Source organism: Octopus bimaculoides, chromosome 27 (assembly GCF_046866305.1).
Source record: "Octopus bimaculoides isolate indiv1 chromosome 27, ASM4686630v1, whole genome shotgun sequence".
Classification (NCBI taxonomy): Eukaryota; Metazoa; Mollusca; class Cephalopoda; order Octopoda; family Octopodidae; genus Octopus; species Octopus bimaculoides.
In genome coordinates, this window is record NC_142954.1 from 22278947 (window position 1) to 22305592 (window position 26646).

The 26646-nt window shown below is 37.8% G+C and overlaps 1 protein-coding gene across 5 annotated transcripts in view; it reads left to right on the top strand.

Moving 5' to 3' along the window:
• The window catches only part of LOC106879164 (dynein heavy chain domain-containing protein 1), a 141277-nt gene that overhangs the window by 21179 nt on the left and 93452 nt on the right, over window positions 1-26646 (top strand). For all 5 annotated transcript variants that reach the window (XR_016238637.1, XM_089343381.1, XM_089343382.1 and 2 more), the window contains exons 15-33: window positions 414-503; window positions 1849-1929; window positions 4369-4529; window positions 5499-5685; window positions 6444-6589; window positions 7074-7224; window positions 8246-8417; window positions 8913-9128; window positions 10051-10173; window positions 10571-10732; window positions 12413-12514; window positions 13542-13739; window positions 14393-14563; window positions 16260-16500; window positions 18243-18364; window positions 19826-19960; window positions 21637-21735; window positions 23647-23778; window positions 24568-24808. Coding sequence is in view for 4 of the 5 variants with exons in the window: in XM_089343381.1 (XP_089199507.1) it covers window positions 414-503; window positions 1849-1929; window positions 4369-4529; window positions 5499-5685; window positions 6444-6589; window positions 7074-7224; window positions 8246-8417; window positions 8913-9128; window positions 10051-10173; window positions 10571-10732; window positions 12413-12514; window positions 13542-13739; window positions 14393-14563; window positions 16260-16500; window positions 18243-18364; window positions 19826-19960; window positions 21637-21735; window positions 23647-23778; window positions 24568-24808 (2930 nt within the window). In the remaining variant the exon portion in view is untranslated. The remainder of the gene's footprint in view (window positions 1-413; window positions 504-1848; window positions 1930-4368; window positions 4530-5498; window positions 5686-6443; window positions 6590-7073; window positions 7225-8245; window positions 8418-8912; window positions 9129-10050; window positions 10174-10570; window positions 10733-12412; window positions 12515-13541; window positions 13740-14392; window positions 14564-16259; window positions 16501-18242; window positions 18365-19825; window positions 19961-21636; window positions 21736-23646; window positions 23779-24567; window positions 24809-26646) is intronic.

Consider the following 26646-nt stretch of genomic DNA (forward strand, 5'->3'; position numbering starts at 1 on the left):
CAGTTCGAAGTTTTAACTCTTTCTTCTAAACCGTCAACCACAACTATAATTATCAACCTTTTAGCATTTAAACTGGCCATAACCGACCAAAATATTCTCCCTGTTTTATATTCAAACTGGTCATATCTGGTCTTTCAAACCTACCCTACAGAGTCATTTTAAAAATAAGCAATCACATCATCAAAATCTTTAAGCTATGAATTAATGAATAATTAATTTAAAATTATGTGAATACTAATGTATTCACATAAGCACTAATCTGAATACTAAAGGGTGACATATATAATTCATTCGCACACACACACACACACACACAGGCACACACACAGGCACACACAAATATACTGCAATTCATCACATCTACATAATTATTTATATTTTCTCTTATTCGTGTTTTCGTATTTTTCAAACAGTCTCTGCAGGATTGTCGTTAATGTGGTGATTGGAGAATCTTTTAAATATCTCAATTTTTGTCACCATCAGATGACTCAAAGAAACCTCCTGTAAGTACAAATATTTTTATCATTTAAATTTATTACAAGGGCTGGCTGTGAATTTCATAGGTTGACCAAGATACTCTCAAGCAATGTTTCTCAACCTTTTTATCCTTGTGTAACCCTTAAAATAAATTACGTCTCAAGGAAACCCTGCACAAAAAAAATTATATACTGCATCATTCTCATATCTTTTTCATCGTAGTTCATGTGGTAAATATCATATATATATATATATATATATATATATATGTATGTATGTATTGAAATTTGTTGCCCTTTCAAAGCCTAGCCAGGCTCATGGGCCCGGTTTCCCGGTTTCTATGGCGTATGTGTTCTCCCCAGCTATACGGGACACCAGTCCATTGCAGCGTTACTCAAGAAACAGGAGGAAAGAGTGAGAGAAAGTCGGGGTGAAAGATTACAACAGGGGTTGCCACCATCCCCTGTCGGAGCCTCGTGGAGCTTTAGATGTTTTCGCTCAATAAACACTCACAATGCCCGGTCTGAGAATCGAAACCATAGTCCTCCGACCGCAAGTCCGCTGCCTTAACCACTGGGCCATTGCGCCTCCACATATTGGAATTAGCATTAGCTTATCCCACGGAACCCTGGTTGAGAAATGCTGCTCTCAGGGAATGTAACCAAATGAGGTTTTATTTTACAACATAGAACCCTTTGCAGTTCACACTTTTCTTACATCAGTGTTGCAGTGCTTGGTTCCCATTGGGGAAGAAACTTACATCATGTTGCTCAAAGACATGATCAGCAGCAGACATGACATCATCATCATCATCATCACTGTGATACTGCCTCCCAGTCAAGTGTTTTTTCGTATTAGGGAACAGATGATAGTCAGATGGGAGCCAAATCAGGAAAACAGAGAAGGTTATCAACTTGTTCAGAGCCAGAGTCTCACACAGCAGACATTGAAACCAAGGATTTGTGGGCTGGAGGAGCATTGTCCTGATGAAACAAGACCCCTTTCAATCAGTTTTCCCGGGTGTTTGGTCTCGATAATCTTTTGTAACTGCCTCAGCAAGTTGACACGATACTCTCCATTGATGCTAGTCAATAAATACCTTTTGCATTCCAAAAAACTGAGGCCATCACCTTCCCTGCAGATCAAACGATTTTGGCCTTCTTTGGAGCAGGTGAGGAGGGGTGTTCTCACTGCATCAACCACGTTTGGATGGTGCTTTTTACATGCCACCGGCACGGGGGAGCCAGTCAGGTGGGACTGGCATCAGCCACAACTACAATTTCCATTTTGATTCTGATTTTTGATTTTTGATTTTCTATTTTCTCTTTTTTTTCTCTCTCATTCTCTTTCTTTCCCTCTTCTTTTCAACAGATCTAAAGATTCTTTATACATCAAGAGGGAGAAGAAAGAGATACGAATCAAGAATTATCTGAAAGCCAAGAATGAAACTAGGTCTTTTTGTCTTTGTTGTTGCTGTTTTTATTGCTGTTGTTCTTCTTCTTGTTGTTGCTCGCTTCTGTTGTCATTATTGTGGCTGTTGTTGTTGTTCTGTGATCATAACTTTGTATTCAGTTTATAAACAAAATGATTTCCGCTCATAACATTGGTATCAACGGCTTTGGCCATATTGGTTCTCTTGTATTAAGATGGGCCATCATGAAAGGGGATCAAGTTGTAGCCATATATGATCCTTTCATTGACTTGGATTACATGGTCATTATTATTATAATAATTATTATTATTATTGCATTTGCACAGCTTCTAACGCTGAAGATGTACTACGGTGTCAGCTGTTCACTACCAGTGAACTAAATAACACCTCTTATTTTTCGAGCACCTTCTGGAGTATTCGAGTGGTTCTAAGCAGTGCTGTTTTCTGCAAGTGCCCCACCCTTATTGCAGCCCCTATTTGTTCCATGTACTTCTCGAGATTTTTGCTCACTGTTCCCAGGGCTCCAACAATTATTGGTACTACTGCTACTTTTTTTCATCGACCACAACTGCTTAACTTCCCAAGCTAACCTGTCATATCCCTCGATTTTTCTTTCTCCCTTATCGCATACCGTGTTGTCAGCTGGGCATGCTATGTCTATGATCCAGCATAGTTTGTTTTCTTTCTCAATTCAGACTATGTCTGGCTTCCTATTCTCTATCTCATGGTCACACTGAATCATAACATCCCACAGGATCTTTGCATTATCATTTTCGATGATGCCTTCGGGCTTATGTTCTTACCACGTTTTTGCTCTGCCAAATCCATACTTGTTGTTGTTGTTGTTGTTGTTGTTGTTGTTGTTGTTGTTGTTGTTGTTGTTGTTGTTCTTGTTATTGTTATTGTTATTGTTATTGTTATTGTTATTATTATTATTATTATTATTATTATTATTATTATTATTATTATTATTATTATTATTATTATTATTATTATTATTATTATTATTATTATTATTATTATTATTATTATTATTATTATTATTATTATTATTATTATTATTATTATTATTATTATTATTATTATTATTATTATTATTATTATTATTATTATTATTATTATTATTATTATTATTATTATTATTATTATTATTATTATTATTATTATTATTATTATTATTATTATTATTATTATTATTATTATTATTATTATTATTATTATTATTATTATTATTATTATTATTATTATTATTATTATTATTATTATTATTATTATTATTATTATTATTATTATTATTATTATTATTATTATTATTATTATTATTATTATTATTATTATTATTATTATTATTATTATTATTATTATTATTATTATTATTATTATTATTATTATTATTATTATTATTATTATTATTATTATTATTATTATTATTATTATTATTATTATTATTATTATTATTATTATTATTATTATTATTATTATTATTATTATTATTATTATTATTATTATTATTATTATTATTATTATTATTATTATTATTATTATTATTATTATTATTATTATTATTATTATTATTATTATTATTATTATTATTATTATTATTATTATTATTATTATTATTATTATTATTATTATTATTATTATTATTATTATTATTATTATTATTATTATTATTATTATTATTATTATTATTATTATTATTATTATTATTATTATTATTATTATTATTATTATTATTATTATTATTATTATTATTATTATTATTATTATTATTATTATTATTATTATTATTATTATTATTATTATTATTATTATTATTATTATTATTATTATTATTATTATTATTATTATTATTATTATTATTATTATTATTATTATTATTATTATTATTATTATTATTATTATTATTATTATTATTATTATTATTATTATTATTATTATTATTATTATTATTATTATTATTATTATTATTATTATTATTATTATTATTATTATTATTATTATTATTATTATTATTATTATTATTATTATTATTATTATTATTATTATTATTATTATTATTATTATTATTATTATTATTATTATTATTATTATTATTATTATTATTATTATTATTATTATTATTATTATTATTATTATTATTATTATTATTATTATTATTATTATTATTATTATTATTATTATTATTATTATTATTATTATTATTATTATTATTATTATTATTATTATTATTATTATTATTATTATTATTATTATTATTATTATTATTATTATTATTATTATTATTATTATTATTATTATTATTATTATTATTATTATTATTATTATTATTATTATTATTATTATTATTATTATTATTATTATTATTATTATTATTATTATTATTATTATTATTATTATTATTATTATTATTATTATTATTATTATTATTATTATTATTATTATTATTATTATTTCAGTCATCTTGGTAACTTTGTCCTGCTGGTCTACCAGATGATCATAGAGAACCTCTATCTTATCTGTTTGGATCAAGTAAAGTCATTTGTGAAGAACATCCTTCTGCAAAACGTGGGAGAGCAACATGATGGCTTCTTTGCTGTAGAACTGACATTCCAAGAAGGTTAGACGGTGACGCTTTCCTTTTACAAACTTAGCTTTTAGGTGTTTCAGTCGTTTGTGTTTGCTTCTGTGCACAGGTACATGTGTGTGAGTGCTTGTCTGTATGTGCATGTCTGAGTCTCTGTGTGTGTTTTGTAAGCAGTATGTACAGTCTACTATACACATGTTACATGGTGTTTGGGATAAATCTGACACTCTGTAGAAAAGGAAAAGAAAACAAAATATCTCATTCAACAATAAAAGTATTTTTTAAAAATCCAAAAAAGGATCAACTAGATTGTGGCTGGGAAATAACAGTTTACTCAAAGTAGGTACCATCAGCTTCCACAATGGTTTTGAAATGGCTCTAGAACTTGGTGTAAGTATTCCTCACTGTCTCTGAGAAGATTTTTGAACACCTTCTTGATCTTGGTCACCAGCTCAGACTTTGGTATTTTTCTTAACTGTGCCCCATAGATAATAATCCATGGGATTACAATTGGAGGAATCAAGAGACCAGAAATTGGGGCTGGTGAAATTGCAGAAATTCTCTGACAACCACTTCTGACTCTTTTTTTTTTTTCTTAGGAGATGAGGAATTTTTTAAGAGATGAAGAATTAACAACAAACAAGATGAGGACAAATATCCGTTGACTGTAAATAATGTACTTCTGACTCTTTCCAGAGGTATGGCAAGGAGTCAAATCCTGCTGCCACACATATGGCCTTCAAGCAGCAATTCTCTTCACTTAGGGTCTGACCACAGTCACTGGCAGCTTCGTGTAGCTACCTGAAGTGAGCCTAAGGCCCTGTTCAAAGGTGTGGGGATGAATTCCAGTATGTGGATGTTGAAAGAATGCCTGCTGTGTCCCTTTGTGCAAGCCATAGCTTTGTAGTCTCTGTTGCAGCTGTCCATGTCAGGTCTTACAGCTTTTTTTAAATATTCCATCCAAAAAACAAACTTGCTTTTCATTCTCTTTTCTTCCATCAGGTCGCCTTTCCATCACATCACCTCTCGAAGTGTGCAAAGACTTTCTTGCAGAGACCCTCAAACGCTGCTATTCGTTGCTGTGCTCCCAAATCATTCCTCTGGACAGACCGGTTTCTCCCCCCTTCAACATCTTAACCAGCCACCTGGATCTTAATTGTTCAACATCTTACACACACAAAATATCAATGTAAGTTAAAAGAGTTCTATAATTTGCTTGAAGCATTGTAATGGGTAGGTAGGCTCAAGCGGGGTTGTGAGCTTAGAAATTTGCTTTCCAGCCATGCAGACTTGAGTTCAGTCCCATGGCATGGCAACTTGGGCAAGTGTCTTCTACTAAAGCTTGAGGACAACCAAAGCCTTGTCAGTGGATTTTGTAGAAGGAAAATAAGAGAAGCCTGTCTTAGATATATATATGTATATTTTTGTGTAAGCATGTGTGTGTGTCTCCTTGCCATGACTTTATGTGATAGTTGTAAATGAATGTGACTGTTGTGCAAGCGGTGTCTTTTGTTTTCAGTTTTGTGTGTAAACATGCTCTGGCCATGGGGAAAATATTATCTTGCCTGGAAACAATTGAAGGTTGGCAACAGGAAAGGCATCAGGCCATAGAAAATACCTGCCTCAACAAATTCCATCTGACCCATGCAACCATGGAAATGTGACTTAAAGTGACTGCTAAATGATGGTGGTGGTGGTGGTGGTGGTGGTGGTGGCATTGGAAATGGTGATGACAATGATGGTTGCAGTGGCAGTGGTACTGGTGGTAGCAACAGTGGTGGTGGTAATAGAAGTGTTGATGACGATGATTGCCATGGTGGTGAGGGTGGTGGTGGTGGTGACAGCAATAACAATGACGACAACAATTCCAGTGGTGGTGGTGGTGGTGGTGGTGGCAGTGACACTGATGACGAGACGATGATGCTGACGTTGTTCTCTCCTTTGCAGGTGCATCACTACATTTCTACAGAACAACCCCCGCCTGGTTTCCAAATGCTACGACACGAGTAAGTTAAACTTGCCTTACACTAACCATTCTGATGACTCCAATGAAACAATCAAGATGAACGTGCATCTGGAATCACTCCACAGAGGTAGGACTGGCACTACACAGCTGTTGGTACCCCCTGGGGTACTTACAGTCAGGAAGCTTGGCAGCATGCAAGTGTGATTGAGAGAGAGAGACAGGCTTAAGAAGGTCGTTTCTCGGTTGCCTGATTATCCTTTATGTTATCTTTAATTTGTTTCAATTGCTGGCTACGGCCATGCTGGGGCACGGCCTTGAAGGGTTTAGTCGAAGAAATTAACCCCAAATACTTATTTTGTATTTTTAAAGTTTGGTACTAATTCTGTTCGGTCTCTTTTTGCCAAATGACAAAGTTACAGGGATGTAAGCAAACCAACATTGGTTATCTAGTGATGTGAGTGTGGAACTGTGGGCACAAACACAGGTACAAGTACATACAAATTTGCATGTAAAAGGAGATTGTCAAAATGAGACAAAAGACTGGTTCAACCTGCATTATTATGATGATGATGACGATTAAATTTCTTCTTTCTTCACCTCCTCCCATTCAGATTTACCAAACAAGCAGGAAGATAGAATGGGGGTAGCAACCCCAGAATTCTTTCAAACCCGAGAAGAAGTCCTTCAAATTATTGGCAAAGGATTTCTCGGACAATACAATCCTCTCACCGCGGAAACCCTGGAAGACAAAGTCTTGCAAGAGTGAGATATATTTTTCAAAACGTTGTTGTTGTAGCAATTGCTGGTGTGAGTGTTGTTAATACGTATATAACAATTGTTGAAGTTGTGTCATTGTGGATATCAATTTTGTTTTTGTGCATATTCTTGTTGCTGTTTTTAAGCAGTTGTCATCATCATCATCATCATCATCATCTGATCATCAATATTTAATGTCTGTTTTCCATACTGGCATGAGTTGGACGACTGGACAGGAACTGGACAAGCCAGGAGCCACACCAGGCTTCATAGTTTGTTTTAGCTTGGTTTCTACAGCTGGATGCCCTTCCTGGTGCCAACCACTCCACAGAGTTTTATACATCAGCAAATGTTGTGCATAATTTAATATTCCCTATCAGTGGTACCCCTGCAGCCAAGATTTGAACACTTAGTACATGCCTCACTTCCTAATATGGCTGTTGCCAGTGTCTCGTGGTCACTGCCACTGTCCTGTAAATTTTAAGGTGTTTCCATTATTTTGTCAAACCTCTATATGTATATATATATATATATATATATCATGCCGGGTCTGCTGTGCGTGAGAAGACCCGGCAAGCCAAGTGAGATCGTTGCCAATGCCCCTGGACTGGCTCTTGTGCGGGTGGCACATAAGATGCACCATTTCGAGTGTGACCGTTGCCAGTGCCGACTGACTGGCCTTCGTAGGGTTTTCGAGCAAGGTCGTTGCCAGTGCCCCTGGACTGGCTTTTGTGCGGGTGGCACATAAGATGCACCATTTCGAGCATGGCCGTTGCCAGTACCGCCTGACTGGCCTTCGTGCAGGTGACACGTAAAAGCACCCACTGCACTCTCTGAGTGGTTGGTGTTAGGAAGGGCATCCAGCTGTAGAAACTCTGCCAAATTAGATTGGAGCCTGGTGTTGCCATCCGGTTTCACCAGTCCTCAGTCAAATCGTCCAACCCATGCTAGCATGGAAAGCGGACGTTAAACGATGATGATGATGATATATATATATATATAATTCCTGTCATATATATTTTTGCAGCCCAGAGTTTTTAAAGACACTGGCAGTACAAAACCAGTTGATGGATGAAGCCATAACTCAGTTAAAGAAATATGTGTCCAACTGTAGCTGGCTAGAACATATATATCAGTTTTGTAAAGAACTTGAGGATGACTTGGTAAATTTAAAAACTATGTCATCAGAAACAATACAGGTGAGTTATCTATCTGTTTGGCAGCACTTTGTCTGTCTTCACATTCTGAGTGCAATTTCTGCAGATTCACATATTTTTTGCAGCAGTCCTTCAGTTTTTCTAAACCTTGTTAAAGAACTCAGAAGGTTGGGCCTCCAACCAGGCTTTTCATGATACCCTTAAAGCCAGGAAGTTCTCAGCACTTCCTTGTATGTATATATAAGGAGGTGCTGAAATTTTCCTGGCTTTGGGTTAAAGAAAACACAGGAAGATCAGTTAATAATGATTTTATTCAACATATTCTCCTCTCAGATTCACATATTTTTTGCAGCAGTCCTTCAGTTTTTCTAAGCCCTGTAAAAGAACTCAAATGGTTGGGCCTCCTACCAGGCCTTTCATGATACCCTTAAAGCCAGGAACTTTTCAGTAGCCTAACTCTAACCCTAACCCTTTTCGCACAATGTTGTATTTTAATTAATTTTTTTGTTTTTCTGTTTTTCTTTTTTTTCTCTCCAGGAAAAGCTTTCCATGTTGGACATGTCGAAGGAGGCAGTTTCTTGTTGCTCCAGTATCACAAGCGACAATCGAATGGTCTGGCTCAACTGCTCGGGGATCCAGCAATACCTCATCCCTTGGATCGATGCCATTTATCAGCAAGTAACGGATTTTGTGATCAACAAAAGCAGCGAGAACAGTGTGACACTGCAACAAAGAATGACTGAAATCTCAAAGGTGTGTGGGTCAGCCTGGGTATTACGTATTGGGGATGGTGTTTATGTTTTGACTTTTTTACTTGTTGCAGTCATTGCACTGTGGCCATGCTGGGGCACCACCTTGGAGAACTTTTAGTCGAATGAATCGACCCAAGTACTTTTTGTTTTTTCAAGCCTGGTGCTTATTCTATCAATCTCTTTTGCCAAGCTGCTAAGTCACAGAGACATAAACACATTAATACTGGTTGACAAGCAGTGGTGGGGGACATTCTCATATACACACACACACATACACATATGCATGTATACAATGGTCTTCTTTCAGTTTCCGTTTACCAAATCCACTCACAAGGCTTTGTTTGGCCTAAGGCTGCCCAAGGTGCCATGCAGTGAGACTGAACCTGAAACCATGTGGTTTGGAAGCAAACTTCTTAAGCACTTGTACATATATTGTTATTATTATTATTATTATCATTGTTATTATTATTATCATTATTATCGTTAGCATACCAGGCAAAATGCTTACCGGCATTTCATCTGTCTTTACGTTCTGAGTTCAAATTCCGCTGAGGTCGACTTTGCCTTTCGTCCTTTCAGGGTCATTAAAATAAGTACCAGTTGTATACTAGGGTTGATGTAATCGGCTTACCACTTCCCCCAAAATTTCAGTCCTTGTTCTTTTAGTAGAAAGGATTGTTTTACACAGACATATTTTTGTCTGCCAAACTCAATTTAGTTCTGTTATCACAACAGGGACACTGATATACTGAATTAGTTATATAATGTGGAATTTTTCCAAGAATAAATCAAGAATTCTTCACTGCCCTCCAAATTTTGAAGAATGGATTTAAAAAATATTACAAATATTAAAATTAAATGTATGAAATTTTTGAAAAATTCCAGTTTTTCTTTATTGCATTGTCTACGTTTTTTTATTTTAGGCTCTCTTAGAAAAACCAGGAAGTCTTGCAGAATTTGTTGATTATGTTCAGTTGTACAGGAAATACCTGAAGGATATTCCTCAATGTGAAGATGCAATTGAGTACACAGAAGATTTGTACTATGTAAAGTCAGATTACAGCTATGTCTCGTTGTTGTTGTTGCTATTGTTGTTTTTGTTGTTTCTGCTGCTGCTGCTGCTGTTGTTTTTTTTGTTGTTGTTAAGGCAGTGAGCTTAGCGGCATTTTGTCTGTTCTGAGTTCAATTTCTGCCATGGTGGCTTAGGCTTGCTATGGCTTCTGATGTGCAGACATGCACTCAAGTTGCACTACCTTTGGCAATTTACCAGTTGGGCATGGTGTGTGTGTGGGGGGGGGGGCTAATTGACTAACCCCTCCCCTCAAATTTAACTGATCTTGTGCCAAAATAAAAAAAGCATTATTACTATTTTATTATTATTATTATCCTTGTATTTGTATACAGATATTTTAAAATTCGTTATTGTCATATTTCTATGAACAGATAATCAGTCGATATTTCCGGGAACTGACCATTGAAGAGTTCAAAGCGAACCACACTTTGTGGAAGCAATGGTCAGAATTTCAGACACAAATGTCGGACGCCAAAAGTTTTGTCAACACACAAACACCATTGGCCATTGCGGAATCAGATGAAAGATTTAAAGTAAGATTTCACTTATAATTGTATGTCACTGTTATACAGGGTGTCCACAAAGTCTGGGTACATGGAGTAAATAAAGTCATAACAAACAATTAAATATAAGAAATAATAATTTCTTAAAGTATGTGTTAATCCCCATGTACCCCAGACTTTGTGGACGCCCTGTACAAGGGATGTATGCAAGGAATGCTAGATATGTATGGGTATAAGTTATATGTTTTTGTATGCATTAATGTGTTATTTCTTTACTGCCCACAAGGGGCTACACACAGAGGGGACAAACAAGGACAGACAAACGGATTAAGTCGATTATATCGACCCCAGTGTGTAACTGGTACTTATTTAATCGACCCCGAAAGGATGAAAGGCAAAGTCGACCTCGGCAGAATTTGAACTCAGAACGTAGTGGCAGATGAAATACTTATTTCTCTATTGCCCACAAGGGGCTAAATATAGAGGGGACAAACAAGGACACACAAAGGGATTAAGTCGATTATATCGACCCCAGTGCGTAATACCGCTATGCATTTCGCCCGGTGTGCTAACGTTTCTGCCAGCTCGTCGCCATATGCATTAATGTGTGTGTGTATCATTCCAGAATATCAATATGCTTTTTGTACTCATTGATAGACTGCATTATTCTCCTTTCCCATCATGGTTCCTTCAGGTTATGTTGACGTTTACCTTTGGCCTTCAAACCTAATTTCCTGGCTAAAAAGATTGAGATTGCATTTATCAGATTGTTGGTGTCTGTGATGTGGCCAGTCCTGATATCCCCAGTGATATCATTTATCTTCCTGACCCATTCATTGAGTTTCTTTCTACCTACTTTTTTAAACCCCATTTGAAAGCTCTGTTCAGCAGAGGTCCAAATATCAATGATTTCAATATAAAACGGATATCTGTTCCTTGGTTCTCTCATCGCTTTCCTGATCAATAATCTCAGCCTCATGCTCGTTTCCTTCCCTTAATTCCCCTTCCATAGTTTCCCTATCTTCATTCTCTTCCTCATCCTTCCATTTGCCGCTGGTCTTACCAGCGCAATGGCCCAGTGGTTAGGGTAGTGGACTCGCTGTCATAGGATCGCGGTTTCGATTTCCCAGACCGGGCATTATGAGTGTTTATCGAGCGAAAACACCTAAAAGCTCCACGAGGCTCCGGCAGGGGATGGTGGCGAACCCTGCTGTACTCTTCCACCACAACTTTCTCTCACTCTTACTTCCTGTTTCTGTTGTGCCTGTAATTCAAAGGGCCAGCCTTGTCACACTGTGTCACGCTGAATATCCCCGAGAACTACGTTAAGGGTACACGTGTCTGTGGAGTGCTCAGCCACTTGCACGTTAATTACACGAGCAGGCTGTTCCGTTGATCGGATCAACTGGAACACTCGACATCGTAAGCGACGGAGTGCCAACAACAACAACATACTATCTCTAAGCATCTGTCTCTTAATGCTTTCCAGTTCAACTAGAGATAACTGTTCATTCTTTCTGATGGCTCTAACTTGGTCACACAGATGCCCTATACATTCTTTTCATGCTCTATACATTCTTTTTAGCAGTCTTTTCATTACAGTAGTTCCATTATTATTATTATTATCATCATCATCATCATCGTCATCATCATCATCATCATTATTATTATAGTACTCTTTCTCTTTCTCTCTCTTTTTCTCTGTTACAGAAATTGGAAATTTGTGTCACTTTGTTACATCAGAAAGCAATGGGGGGTAAGTTTTTGGACCCAACGAATCCTCCTTCGGCCATAGTGAATGAAATCAAAGAGGTACTTATATACTTGTTCACATTTCAGAAAAATATTTCCTGATGAAATCCAATGTTGTCTTAAGACACGAGCACACTTGGCAGTTGCTTAGGGGCCCAATTCTGATCTGTATATGCTATGGCTTACTGTCAACAAATGAATACCATAGGGCCCTGTGTACTGATTGCTGCTAAAATGGCCCTGGTGAAAGCACAACGCTGACCCTTATTTCCAAGTTCTGTGTTGCTGCTTATTTCTAGCTCAATACCTGTAATTTTCTACTGGGTTCTGTTTTTTTCATTCTTCCAGAACCAATAAAATCAGTTAGTTCCCATCCTGTGTCACCTTTTATTTTTCAAAAGCTGTCAATACTTGTTTCTTAAAGCATATATTGTAGGAGCACGACGAGGGTCCCAGCTGATACGATCAACGGAACAGCCTGCTCATGAAATTAACATGCAAGTGACTGAGCAATCCACAGACACGTGTACCCCTAACATAGTTTTCAGGGAAATTCAGCGTAACACATAATGTGATAAGGCTGGCCCCTTTGAAATACAGGTAATACTCATTTTTGCCAGCTGAGTGGACTGGAGCAACATGAAAATTTAAGCATTATACTGTCCAGGATAAATAAAAGTCAACTTCATTATATTTTTCCTGTAAAAACCTGTTCTGACATTAAATAAGTCAACTTCTGGTGCAAATGTTTACATTTGCACATCATTTTCCAATTAAAAAAATTTCTTAAAAATTCTGGAAACAATTTACTTATGTAATTTACGCATCCCCTAAAGTTTATTTTTGTTTTGCGAAAAAAAGTGTGTAAATTACATGGGTTTTTACGGTAAATATACACAGAGTATCCCAGCAGGTGCTGTATGAGCACTCGGTTATAATCCAAGTTATGGCTAACCCTATTGAGTTGTAAGGAGCATCTAGGATTACTCAAGGTAAGCTATCGCAATGTATTTCATCTGATTCACTTTGCTAGATTTATTTATAATAAATCCTGGATTCACTTTGCTGGATTTTTGTCTTTCCTTAGATCCGTCTTGAATTCCAAGAGACTCAAGAAAGCCTATTAAATCTGAATAAATGGAAAAAAGCTATCTGTGGTGAATCGTACGATCTGAGTTTCTTAAACGGAATGGTCACCCAAATGGATGGCCGCTTTGACCTATGGAAATATCTGAGAAGCACAATAGAACACACAAGTGAATGGAAGAGAATGTTGTTCAAGAAGGTAAATAGATGGAAACCGTGAATAATATTCTGTTGTGTCTGGGGAGAGTCATTTTCTTATTGTGCCTTAAAATTTAACACACTCACCGTTAAAATTTCACTTATTTCTTATTTTTATTTTCCTAAAATTTTCGTTGCATCTTGCATTGCGTTCTGTTTTTACTGCAAGATGCAACGAAAATTTTAAGAAAATAAAAATAAGAAATAAGTGGAAATTTTAACGGTGTGTGTGTTAAATTTTAAGGCACAATAAGAAAATGACTCTCCCCAGACACAACAGAATATGCTTCAACACACGAAATCACATAAAAAATCTTGCAAACCAAATCCAAAAACGAAATGAATAATATTGATGTTATTGTAGGATGCGTGGCCTGGTGGTTAGTGTGTTGCACTCATGCTCATGGGATCATGGGTTCAATTCCTCGACCAGGTGGTGTGTTGTGCTTTTGAGCAAACTTCTTATCTCACATTGCTCTGGAATCACTTTGACACTTGACATGTGATACACTTGTGCACCTGTTCAGGTGACAATTGCTTTGATGGAGAAGAGTGAGCTGATGGTTATGATGATGATGATGAATTTTACAATTTGTGACGTTGTACCTACCCACCAGTTCTTATGTTAAACTGACATGTTACGATATTTTACAGATGAACGTTAACCAAACACTACAAAAGATAGAAGAATGGAAAACCGCAGCGCAGACGCTCAAATCATTGCTGCCATTTGGCGATAGTGTCTTGAAGTTTTGGGAGCAACATTTGGACAATTTCATGAGACCCTTACCACTTCTGGAAGTCATGTCCTCTCCATTCCTCAAGGTAGGTGTCAGGGCTGATGTTGCCCCTTTCTAAACACTGTGGCATTCTGGGATTGAAGCCATGGTGACAATAAGGGGGTGCTGAAAAGTTCCTGGCTTTGGGTAAAAGAAAAAAAACAGAATGGTTAGTTAATTGTGATTTTATTCAGCATATTCCCCTCTCAGATTCACACACTTATTGCAGCAGTCCTTCAGTTTTTCTAAGCCCTATAAAATAACTCAGAAGGTTGGGGGCTTCAACCAGACCTTTCACAATACCCTTAAAACTAAGAACTTTTCAGCACCTCCCCATATTAAATAGCTTCAAGTAAATAGTTAGTGTTGTTGTTGTTGATGTTGTTGTTGTTGTTGTTGTTGTTGTTGTTGCTGTTGCTGTTGTTGTTGTTGTTGTTGTTTAGCCATAGGATTATTCTGATTGAATACTTTTTTTTCCTTCACTTCTCTTCCTCCAAACTATTATTCTCTTCATCCACCACAATCCTCATCTCTAACCATCTGTCACGCCTCTTTCCATGCTCCACTGCACTTAGTTACCAACTTTCCATTTCTGTTTTTCTATTCTCATTCTCTCATATTCTTGTAGTGAAAAGGCTCATTCCACTTGTCACATGGGTGGAGTGAATCATTATTACTAATTCCTTTGTTAAAAATTATCTACAAAAAATTGGTTATACTTCTAAAATACACAAAATATTCGAACAGTTTTCTTTTTATACAATCCCTAATAATTAATTATAAAAATATAAGATTTTTTTAAACATCGAATAGCCATGAGAGTCCCCAATTAGGTATTGAAGGGGTCCACAGGCAAAAAAGGGTTGAGAACTACTGGTCAAATGCAATGCTTATTTACTCTTTTACTCTTTTACTTGTTTCAGTCATTTGACTGCGGCCATGCTGGAGCACCACCTTTAGTCGAGCAAATCGACTCGAGGACTTATTCTTTGTAAGCCCAGTACTTATTCTATTGGCCTCTTTTGCCGAACTGCTAAGTTACGGGGATGTAAACACACCAGCATCGGTTGTCAAGCGATGCTAGGGGGACAAACACAGACACACACACACATATATATATACATATATACGACAGGCTTCTTTCAGTTTCCGTATTCCAAATCCACTCACAAGGCTTTGGTTGGCCCAAGGCTATAGTAGAAGACACTTGCCCAAAGTGCCACGCTGTGGGAATGAACCCGGGACCATGTGGTTGGTAAGCAAGCTACTTACCACACAGCCACTCCTGCGCTATTTATTCACAATATTTTAAATTAATCATGCATTGCTATGAAATTGCAATGATTGCCAGAACCTCCTGACTGACCCTCGTACTGGTGTCACATAAAAGCACCCATTACACTCTCGGAGTGGTTGGCATTAGGAAGGGCATCCATCTGTAGAAACTTTGCCAGATCAGATTGGAGCCTGGTGCAGCCTCTAGCTCACCAGTCCTCAGTCAAACCATCCAACCCATGCCAGCATGGAAAGCTGACGTTAAACAATGATGATGAGATGTGATGGTTTATTTTTAGAATGACATTGTAGGTTAGGTACAAAAAGCCAGATCTGGCTAGTTTGAGCATAAAATAGGTAATATATTTAGACTGAATACAGCCAGTTTAAATGCTTAAGGGTTTGTAAAATAATCACCTGATTTTGAATATATGTTATTATTTTTTTTTTTAATCTTACAATTTCAGTCCCGCCATTGGCAGTCCATGTTTGATGGAATGGGAGCTGTGTATGACGTTCAGAAGGATTACATCGTTGAAGAACTGATATCTCTAAAGTTGGCCAAACATGAACAGACAATCATGGCCATTTATCGTACGGCAGTTGCTGAACATGACTTAAAAATACGGCTGAAGAAAATGAAGCATGAATGGGAACAGTTGCGGTTCAAACTTTTCAAGTACATCCCAGAGAGTATGAAGGATCTAAGTAAGGGAAAAAATTTGTTCTTCCTCCATGGTATCCCGTTAAGCAACATGTTCTGATCATAGAGGCTAAAAAGAGTACATTGGAAAAAGACAGAGCTATTTGGGTTAAGCTGGCAATAGCAGAGATGGACAAAGACAGAGATGGGTGATGAGATAAAGGTGAGAGTGGGTGAAGGGTGGCAATTGAGATGGGTCAGAGGAGAGAGTGAGTGATGGCTGGCAGCACAGCACAATAAGATTGGATGTATTGATTAGAAATATAGTAGTGGCCTTATGCAGCCTCCTATATCATATTTGTCCATCAGAGCGCAAGGACTGATTGGTCAGCTTTAAGGATGACCGAGGACTTGCACGGTAACTTTGCTTAAAGTGAAAAAGAGTTGTGTCGCTTTTACTCTCTCATGTGTGTCCATCTGTAATCCGGTGGCAAGACTAGGTCAAGGTAGCTGGGGGTAGAGACAGATGCAGGGGATGACCAAGATATCTCTACTCAATGATGTATTGCTGCAGCCACCTTCCCCTTTGTGGAACCATGAAGGTTTCTTCTGCAGAGTCTGCCAGATCCAGTTTTCAAATGCAGAGGTAAGCAAGCCCTTTCATGCTAATTCCCCCAAAGCTGGGACCGTGATAGGTGCTATTTCCCTGGGTCAGAGTACACGTGGAAACGGTAGCAGTTCCACACTCCTCAAAACCCAAGAACTACAGGATACAGGTTAATGTCATACCCCGGACAAGCATCCTATGTATAGATCTGCTGAAGGGCAAGTGCACAGGTATGAGTATAGTGCAGTCAGCGGATGTGAAAGAGGTTGTGTTCTTCATGGTCACTAAAAATACATTGATAGATAAATTGGCTAAGGAGGGCATTCTGTTATGGATGTCCTTCTCAGAGAGTTGTGAAGATTTTCTAATGTTGTACAATGATATACAAGACAGCATCATTTGTGGTGGCGCCACAATGAAATGGATCCAGTAAACTCTGTAAAATGGTTGGGAAATTGTTGAAGATTTTTCAGTGTTGCTGAGGACATGACAACCTCAGAAAACCATGCCAAAGCAGACAGTAGAACTTGGCATAGTCCTCTGGCTTTCCTGTCCAACCCATGCCAGCATGGGAAAATGGACGTTAAAGGATGATAGTGGTGGTGGCGTTAGGAAGGGCATCCAGCTGTAGAAACTCTGCCAAATTAGATTAGAGCCTGGTGTTGCCATCCGGTTTCACCAGTCCTCAATCAAATCGTCCAACCCATGCTAGCATGGAAAGTGGACGTTAAACGATGATGATGATGATATATATATATATATATATATATATATATATATATATATATATATATATATATATATATATATATATATATATATATATTTTATTATATGTATTTATTTTCTCTAAGTTAATAATTAACTCCAACAAAATAAATTGGTTAATAGATATCAGGGTAGCAAAGATCACAAAATGACTGTGGTGTAACTCCTGTTTATGAGGTAGAAACTCCTTGTTATTTTGGGTACTTGAGTAAATATACAATGTCTTACGGTTAAGCTGGTTCCTATGTATTTCCCTGAAGAGAAGATTACATCCTTATCAACATCACCTATTCGTTTGGAAGGTACAATTTGTAATCTTCGAAACATAACATATGTTGGAAATAAAAGAATTCATTTAACATATGCGTTTTACTCCATTTACTAAATTTGTATATATATATATGTATATATATATATATTTCATATTTGTAGCTAGAAGTGAATTGGAGGCAAGCAATGAAAGTCAGAGCAAAATCCACATCAGACCTATACTATCAGTCAGAGATGACTATTATATTTTAACTGGAGTTGATGAACTCAAGATGAAGCTAATGGTAAGCCTTTTTTTTTTGTTTATTGGTATGTCTGTTTATTGCTATTCTTTTCTGCCAGTTCAGCCCTGATCCAGCAGATGCATAATCAAAGACATTCCAACCAGGACTCTCCCATAAGTTTAAAGCCAGTGTGTGAGAACCATTCTAGAAGTTCTGAGACTTTTTTTTTTGAGAAGTGACATTTATTAATTTCAAAACTCTATTTTTCTTTCAAAGTAAGATCCTCTGATTTTTATCTTCTTGCTGTTGTGCTCCAGCCATTTCGTGATGGCCCCGTGGAAGTCCTCAAAATTTAACGTGTCTAGACCCTTGTCACAGCCTCCTTCATCTCCTTAGTGCCTTCAAAACGACTCTGCCCTTGAGGTTCTTCTTCAGCTTGGGGAACAACACACTGCTACTGACAGAGTTTGAACTGCTGACCTCTTGACCTCTTGACCAGCTAGTTTTGTGCTCTAGAAATTTCTCCATTTCTCTTCTCATGCTGCCTGCCAGACTATGAGATGTTTTGGCGCCACCTATTTGGTATTTCTGGTTTAACACTGACTTGTTTGGCTTCTGATGTATTAATATTTCTCTCCCTCTCTCCCTCTCTCTTTTCATACCTCCTCCTTCCTCTCTCTCTCTTTCTCATCCCCCTCCTTTCCTCTCTTTCTCACCCCTCCCTTCCTCTCTCATCCTCTTCCCTTCCTCCCTCCCTCTCTCATCCCCCTCCCTTCCTCTCTTTCTCTCATTCTCCTCCCTTCCTCTCTCTCATCCTCTTCCCTTCCTCTCCTCTCTCTCATCCTCCTCCCTTCCTCTCTGTCATCCTCCTCCCTTCCTCTCTCTCATCCTCCTCTCTTCCTCTCTTTCTCTCATTCTCCTCCCTTCCTTCCTCTTCCCTTCCTCCCTCTCTCTCTCATCTCCCTCACTTCCTCTCTCTCATCCTCCTCCCTTCTTCTCTTTCTCTCATTCTCCTCCCTTCCTCTCTCTCTTCCTCTTCCCTTCCTCGCTCTCTCTCATCCCCCTCTTTTCCTCTCTCTCATCCTCCTCTCTTTCTCTCATTCTCCTCCCTTCCTCTCTTTCTCACCTCCTCCCTTCCTCTCTCTCATCCCCCCCACTTTCTCTCTGGTTATGTGTGTGAGCATATTTCTAATTATGTGTTTGAGGAGAAGTGAAAGTGTTTATGTCAGTCATGTTAATTAAGTATAATGTCTCTCACTTTCTCTCCTCCTATCTTTCTGTGTAAGTTTTTTCCTGTATGTGTGTGTGTGTGTGAGTGTATTTACCTCCAGTGCCAAAAAGTACTCTTGCCAAAACAGTCCACATGTCCAGTCAACCATGCCAAATCACATAACAGCATTGTCCGCCAACTGCTCCCATTCGTCTCAGTCAGTGTCTGCTAATACGTTGCTAGGATATGAATGGATGTTGTGGAAGAAAAACAAGATGAAGCAACAAATAAAGGATCATGTTTACTTCCAGGATGATTCCATTATCTTGAAGACAATGCTGAATTCTTCAATCCTTGGAGAAATGCAAGCTGAAGTCGAGGTTCTTGCTACAGCGCTACACCAAATTGAAGAAATCACACACTTATGGGTCACAGCCCAGAATAAGGTAAGTAACAAGAGATTATTATTAATATTATTACTATTATTATTCACCATTTAACGTCTACTTTCCATGCTAGCATGGGTTGGATGGTTTGACTGAGGACTGGTGAGCCAAAAGGCTGCACCAGGCTTAATCTGATCTGGCAAAGTTTCTACAGCTGGATGCCCTTCCTAACGCCAACCACTCTGAGAGTGTAATGGGCGCTTTTATGCGCCACCAGCACGAGGGATAGTCTGGCGGTTCTGGCAATGACCAGACTCAAAAGGTGCTTTTTACATGCTACCTGCACAGGAGCCAGTCCGGCAGCACTGGCAACGATCACGCTCAAATGTTGTTTTTCTCATGCCAGTGGCACATGTGCCGGTAAGGCAACGCTGGCAACAATCACGCTCGAATAGTGCTTTTTATGTGCCACCAGCAAGGGAGCCAATCTGTGGCCCTAGCAACGATCATGCTCGGATGTGCTTTTACCGTTCCACTGACATGAGTGCCAATCAGGCATATATTATTATTATTAATAGTAGTAGTATTTGTCTTTACGTTCTGAGTTCAAATTCCTCTGAGGTTGACTTTGCCTTTCATCCTTTTGGGGTCAATAAATTAAGTACCAGTGAAACACTGGGGTTGATGTAATCAACTAGTCCCCCCTCCTCCCAAAATATCAGGCCTTGTGCCTTTAGGTAGAAAGGATTATTATAATTATTGTTAATGAAAAGGCGATGGGCTGGCAGAATCATTAGCACGTCAGGCAAAACGCTTAGTGGCATGTCATCTATCCTTACATTCTGGGTTCAAATGCCACTGAGGTCAACTTTGACTTTCATCCTTTCAGGGCTGATGAAATAACTACCAGTTAACTACTGGAGTCAATGTAATCAAATTACCCCCTCCCCCCAAAATTTCTGGCTTTATGCCAAAATTTGAAATCATTATTATTATTATTATTATTATTATTATTATTATTATTATTATTGTCTTTGCATAGCTTCTAATGTTAGAGATGTACTACAGTGTCAGCTGTTCACTAAGGTAACACCCCTTAATTTTTTAACACCATCCAGGGTATTCGAGCAGTTTCAACATCACAACAAAACAAAATACATATAATAAACAATAAGAGAGTATTGTAGTTCGCTTGAAGCATTGTATATTGTTTGTAAAGAATAAAAAGTTTAGAAAGGTACAACAATGCACTATAGAACAAAAAATGGACTATATACCTGTTGTAACTTGGTTACCTATAGTCCGATGATATTTCGGAATTAGAATTCCTTCTTCAGATCTTCTTTGCTGGAGTCTCTGCTATAAACAGCAAATAAGATCTGAAGAAGGAATTCTAATTCCGAAATATCATCGGACTATAGGTAACCAAATTACAACAGGTATATAGTCCATTTTTTGTTCTATAGTGCATTGTTGTACCATTCTAAACTTTTTATTCTTTACATATAACAAACAGATTGAAACTAACAACCAACAAAAAGCACAATCCCTAACCCTAACCCTAACCCTAACCCTAACCCTAATCCCACACACATCTGGGGAACATAGCTCTACACCTAAAGGTGATGTAAAATCTCAAATGAAGCTGCTGAAAACATGGTAAGAAATGATAAATTGATGCTGTGATGGCTGATATGGTCATTGTAAATTGTTGCATTTTTGTTCTTAAATTTCAGTGGATGTACCTCATTAAAGTATTTGAGAAACCAAGTTTTATTAAAGAATTTGATCTTCAGGCCACTACGTTTGAATTCTCCGTTCACAACAAATTCAAAGTAAGCATTCATTTATCTTCCCTCCCTGGTTAAAAAAAAACAGGATAACATTGTGCTGAGTCAAGAGTTTTGCAATATTCTGGTGGCTTATTTTCTTTATGTATCAAGTTACAACAAAAGCAGCCCGGAATTGAAAGCAGGGGCCATCAGGTTGTAGCGTCTGAAGCCACCTTTCTGCCAGTTCTTTGATTCTGTGCTGATGCAAGTTCTTGCTCTTTGAGTCTCCATCTCCTCTTCGTTGATGAAGCCTCATGAGCACAAAAAGTGATCCATGGATCAGAACAAGTTGTTGGTGTTGGCACTCTGTCGCTTACGACGTCGAGGGTTCCAGTTGATCCAATCGACGGAACAGCCTGCTCGTAAAATTAACGTGCAAGTGGCTGAGCACTCCACAGACACGTGTACCTTTAACGTAGTTCTCGGGGATATTCAGCGTGACACAGTGTGACAAGGCTGACCCTTTGAATTACAGGTACAACAGAAACAGGAAGTAAGAGTGAGAGAATGTTGTGGTGGAGGAGTACAGCAGGGTTCGTCACCATCCCCTGCCGGAGCCTCGTGGAGCTTTAGGTGTTTTCACTCAATAAACACTCACAACGCCCAGTCTGGGAATAGAAACCGCGATCCTATGACCACAAGTCCGCTGCCCTAACCACTGGGCCATTGCATCTCCACATCAGAACAAGTAATAATCCGACTATACGCTGGGCATGGCATCAGTTCAATTCCCTCAAGTTCCTGGAGTTCATTCCAGGTCATTCAAGCAGTATGAGGTCCTACATTGCCTTGCTGCGGAAGAGGTTACTTTCTGTTGACCAATACTAGATATTCTTGCCTCACCATGGCATACCTCCGCTCCTGTTGTTCAGAGTACAAGTAGGCATTAATGGTTTGACCAGATGGAACCAACTTGTTGTGAATTACTCCCTCGTAATTTCACCTGATGCAGAGCATCACATTGTATTTGAAATGCCCATATTTGGCAATAGGCTTCAGTAGCAGGCCCTTTGCTTAAACCCTGCTTATGCATGTTAGGGTTGTGGAAAGTTATCTCCCTTGGATTATTACTTGTTCCCATCCAAGGATTACTTCCTGTGCGCACAACGCTTCACCAATCAAGAGCAGGTGGAGGCTTCAGTGAAGGAGTTCTTTGCCTCAAAGGACAAGAAATAGTATCAGTGAGGAATCAAAGAACTGGCAGAAAGCTGGCTTCCGACGCTGCAACACAATGGCCTCTTCTTTAAATTCTGGGCTGCTTTTGTTGCACCACAATGAACAAAGCAAATAGTTACCAGAATATTCTTTTCTACTCTAGGCACAAGGCCCGAAATTTTTGGACAGGGGGCTAATCAATTTGATCGACTCCAGTATGCAACTGGTACTTAATTTATCGACTGCGCAAGGATGAAAGGCAAAGTCAACCTCTGCAGAATTTGAACTCAGAATGTAAAGATAGACGAAATACCACTAAGCATTTTGCCTGTTTGCTTGTCTTATGTTACCAAAATATTGCAAAGTTTTTGACTCAGCACATTATGTTTGAATACACAGTTCACTATACGTCCAAAGTAAGTATTAGTTGATCCACCATCTCTAGTCATAAAAAACTCATAATTAAAACCTGGATCTCACAAATGCTAAAGACCTCATGGTGTGACCCCCTACATACAAATGACTGGAATGTGCTGGGCAAAATGCTTTGTGGCATCCCTTCTGGTTATTTATGCACTAAGTTCAAATCCCACCAAGGCCAACTTATCCTTTTAGGGGTTTGACAAAATAAGTACCAGTTATGTACTAGGTCAATGTCATCAACTTAACCCTTTCTCTGTAAAATTACTGTTCTTGTACCAAAATTTACAACCATTATTTTCTCTCCCTTTTTTTTTCTTTTTTAATTAAATATTCCAGGAATGGATGCGTGTGGTAAACGCTGACCCCAAGGTAATGTCGGTTTGCCCCAAATCAATGAGTGAGAAAGATCATCGTGTCCTCCAGGGAAACAAGTTACGGAAAATGTTGCTGTCGATTATTGAAACCATGGTTCGTTTAAGAAATCATTTTTTTCCACTTTACTTTTATAATTCATGTTGTTGTTGTTGTTGTTTACCTTGTTATCTGCCCTGATTGAAAAGACTTCTAAGCAAAGGTGTTCTAATTATGACCATCCCACCTGAAATTTTTTTCAGGTAAAGTAAGGCGCCGGCTTGGTCGTGTGGTCCAGAAGCCTGTTTTCCTACTTGTGATTTCAGGTTCAGTCCCACCATGTGGCACCTTGGACAAGTGTTTTCTACTGTAGCCCCTGGTCGCTTTAATAATTATAATAATCATCATTTGACGTCCGTTTTCCATGCTGGCATGGGTTGGACAGTTTGACTGGGGCCTGGAAAGCCTGGAGGTTGCACCAGACTCCAGTCTGATCTGGCAATGTTTCTACAGCTGGATGCCCTTCCTAACACCAACCACTCCGAGCATGTAGTGGGTGCTTTAATAATAATAATAATAATTGTTTAACGTCCGTTTTCCATGCTGGCATGGGTTGGACGGTTCGACTGGGGTCTGGAAAGCCAGGAGGCTGCACCAGACTCCAGTCTGATCTGGTAATGTTTCTACAGCTGGATGCCCTTCCTAATGCCAACCACTCCGAGTGTATAGTAGGTGCTTTAATAATAATAATAACAATGATGACTAATGAGTATTGTTCATAATTAATTGTAAGGACATCTCTCAACTAAGATGTCCGTTATACTCCTGTATTCAGCATCTTGCTTGAGAAGTGTCCCTGATCGTTAAGCGCTAAGCAACCGTATCCTTCTTTCATTTCTGCCACAGGAACACATTTTGAAGAAACTGCAGCGATTTTTGGACGAAAGTCGAATGGATTTCCCTCGTCTCTTCTTCCTCAGTGACAACGAGGTGACAGACTTACTTGCGGTCACTGACCGACCTGAACAACTGGTGCCCAGTGCACGTAAATGTTTCCCGGGCCTCTTCAATTTGGCATTAAGAGTTCCAAAACAAACAAACAAGAAATCTTCTCATATGCTCACTGCCAGCGAATTGTCTCGGAACAGTAAGTTAACTACACAACATTCTTCTTCTTCATCATCATCTTCTTCTTCTTCTTCTTCTTCTTCTTCTTCTCCTCTTCCTCCTCCTCCCCTCCTCCTCCTTATTCTTCTGTTTCTTCTTTTTTTTCCACCTTTTTCTTCTCTTCCTCCTCCTACTTATTCTTCTTTTTCTCCTTTTTCTTCTTCTTCTTTTATTTTTCTTCATCTTCTTTTTCTCCTTCTTATTCTTCTTCCTCCTCCTCCTCCTCCTTTTTCTTCTTCCTCTTCTTCTTTTTCTTCCTCCTCCTCCTCCTTTTTCTCCTCCTCCTTCCTCCTTCCTCTTTTTCTTCCTCCTACTTTTACCCCGCTGCCTCTACATTTTTATATTTCTTCTTCTTATAATCTTGTTGTTCTTCCATGCTTGCAAAACTGTGACCAACTCATTAATCCGTGTGAGGCCGATCGGTGGAATTGCAGGATTGTTGGAGTGTGCGACGAAATGCTTCAGGCATAGACATGGCTCTGCAGTTAACAAGCTCACTTCTCAACCATGTTGTCTTGGGTTCAGTCCCATTGTGTGGCACCTTGAGCAAGTGTCTTCTACTATAGCCCCAGGGTGACTAATACCTTGTGAGTGAATCAGTGAATTTAGTAAATGGAAACCTAGTGTATATATGTATGTGTATCTATATATATATATATATATATATATATATATACATACACATACACATATATGTGTGTGCATGCATGTATATATATATATATATATATATATATATATAGATATATATATATAATTCTATTATAAGATCTGGTAATTAGTCATATATTAATATATTAATTAATATCGATTAATTATCAGGGGGCCAGCACATTTAAAGAATCAAAGAGATTCAGAAATATTATCTGCAATCTCAGGGGATTAAGGTACATTTTAAAAGTAACGGCGACCACTAACATGCTAGAAATAGATCACATTTTGTGTCTATTAAGACCTAAAAAGTTCTCAACATGAAATATAGCAGCATACCAAAAACGTGAGCGGGCAAGACATTTAAAATCACCTTAAAAAATCATTATTAAACAGGAACCAGGTTTCGGATTTAACAAATTCTTACCATATGTGTGTGTTTATATATTTCATTTTGGGATTTGGTTTGCAAGATTTTTTATGTGATTTTGTGTGTTGAAGCATATTCTGTTGTGTCTGGGGAGAGTCATTTTCTTATTGTGCCTTGAAATTTAACACACTCACCGTTAAAATTTCCACCTATTATTTTTATTTTCCTAAAATTTTCATTGCGTCTTGCAACCTTTTCAATAGTCTTGACTCTGTCCGTTATTCACGTTGCGTTCTCTTTAACGGTGAGTGTGTTAAATTTCAAGGCACAAAAAGAAAATGACTCTCCCCAGACACAACAGAATACATATATATATATATGTGTGTGTGTATCATCATCATCATCATCATCATCGTTTAACGTCCGCCTTTCATGCTAGCATGGGTTGGACGATTTGACTGAGGACTGGTGAAACCGGATGGCAACACCAGGCTCCAATCTAATTTGGCAGAGTTTCTACAGCTGGATGCCCTTCCTAACGCCAACCACTCAGAGAGTGTAGTGGGTGCTTTTACGTGTCACCCGCACGAAAACGGCCACGCTCGAAATGGTGTCTTTTATGTGCCACCGGCACAAGAGCCAGTCCAGGGGCACCGGCAACGATCCCGCTGTGTATGTAACTCATAGTATTTTGCTTGGTGCTCAATTGTGTCTTCTGCTATTCTCACTGGAATATATTTGGAGACATTTTGCATCAGCTTTGACTGTGTTGTTCTTTTTCTTTTTCTTTTTTTTCC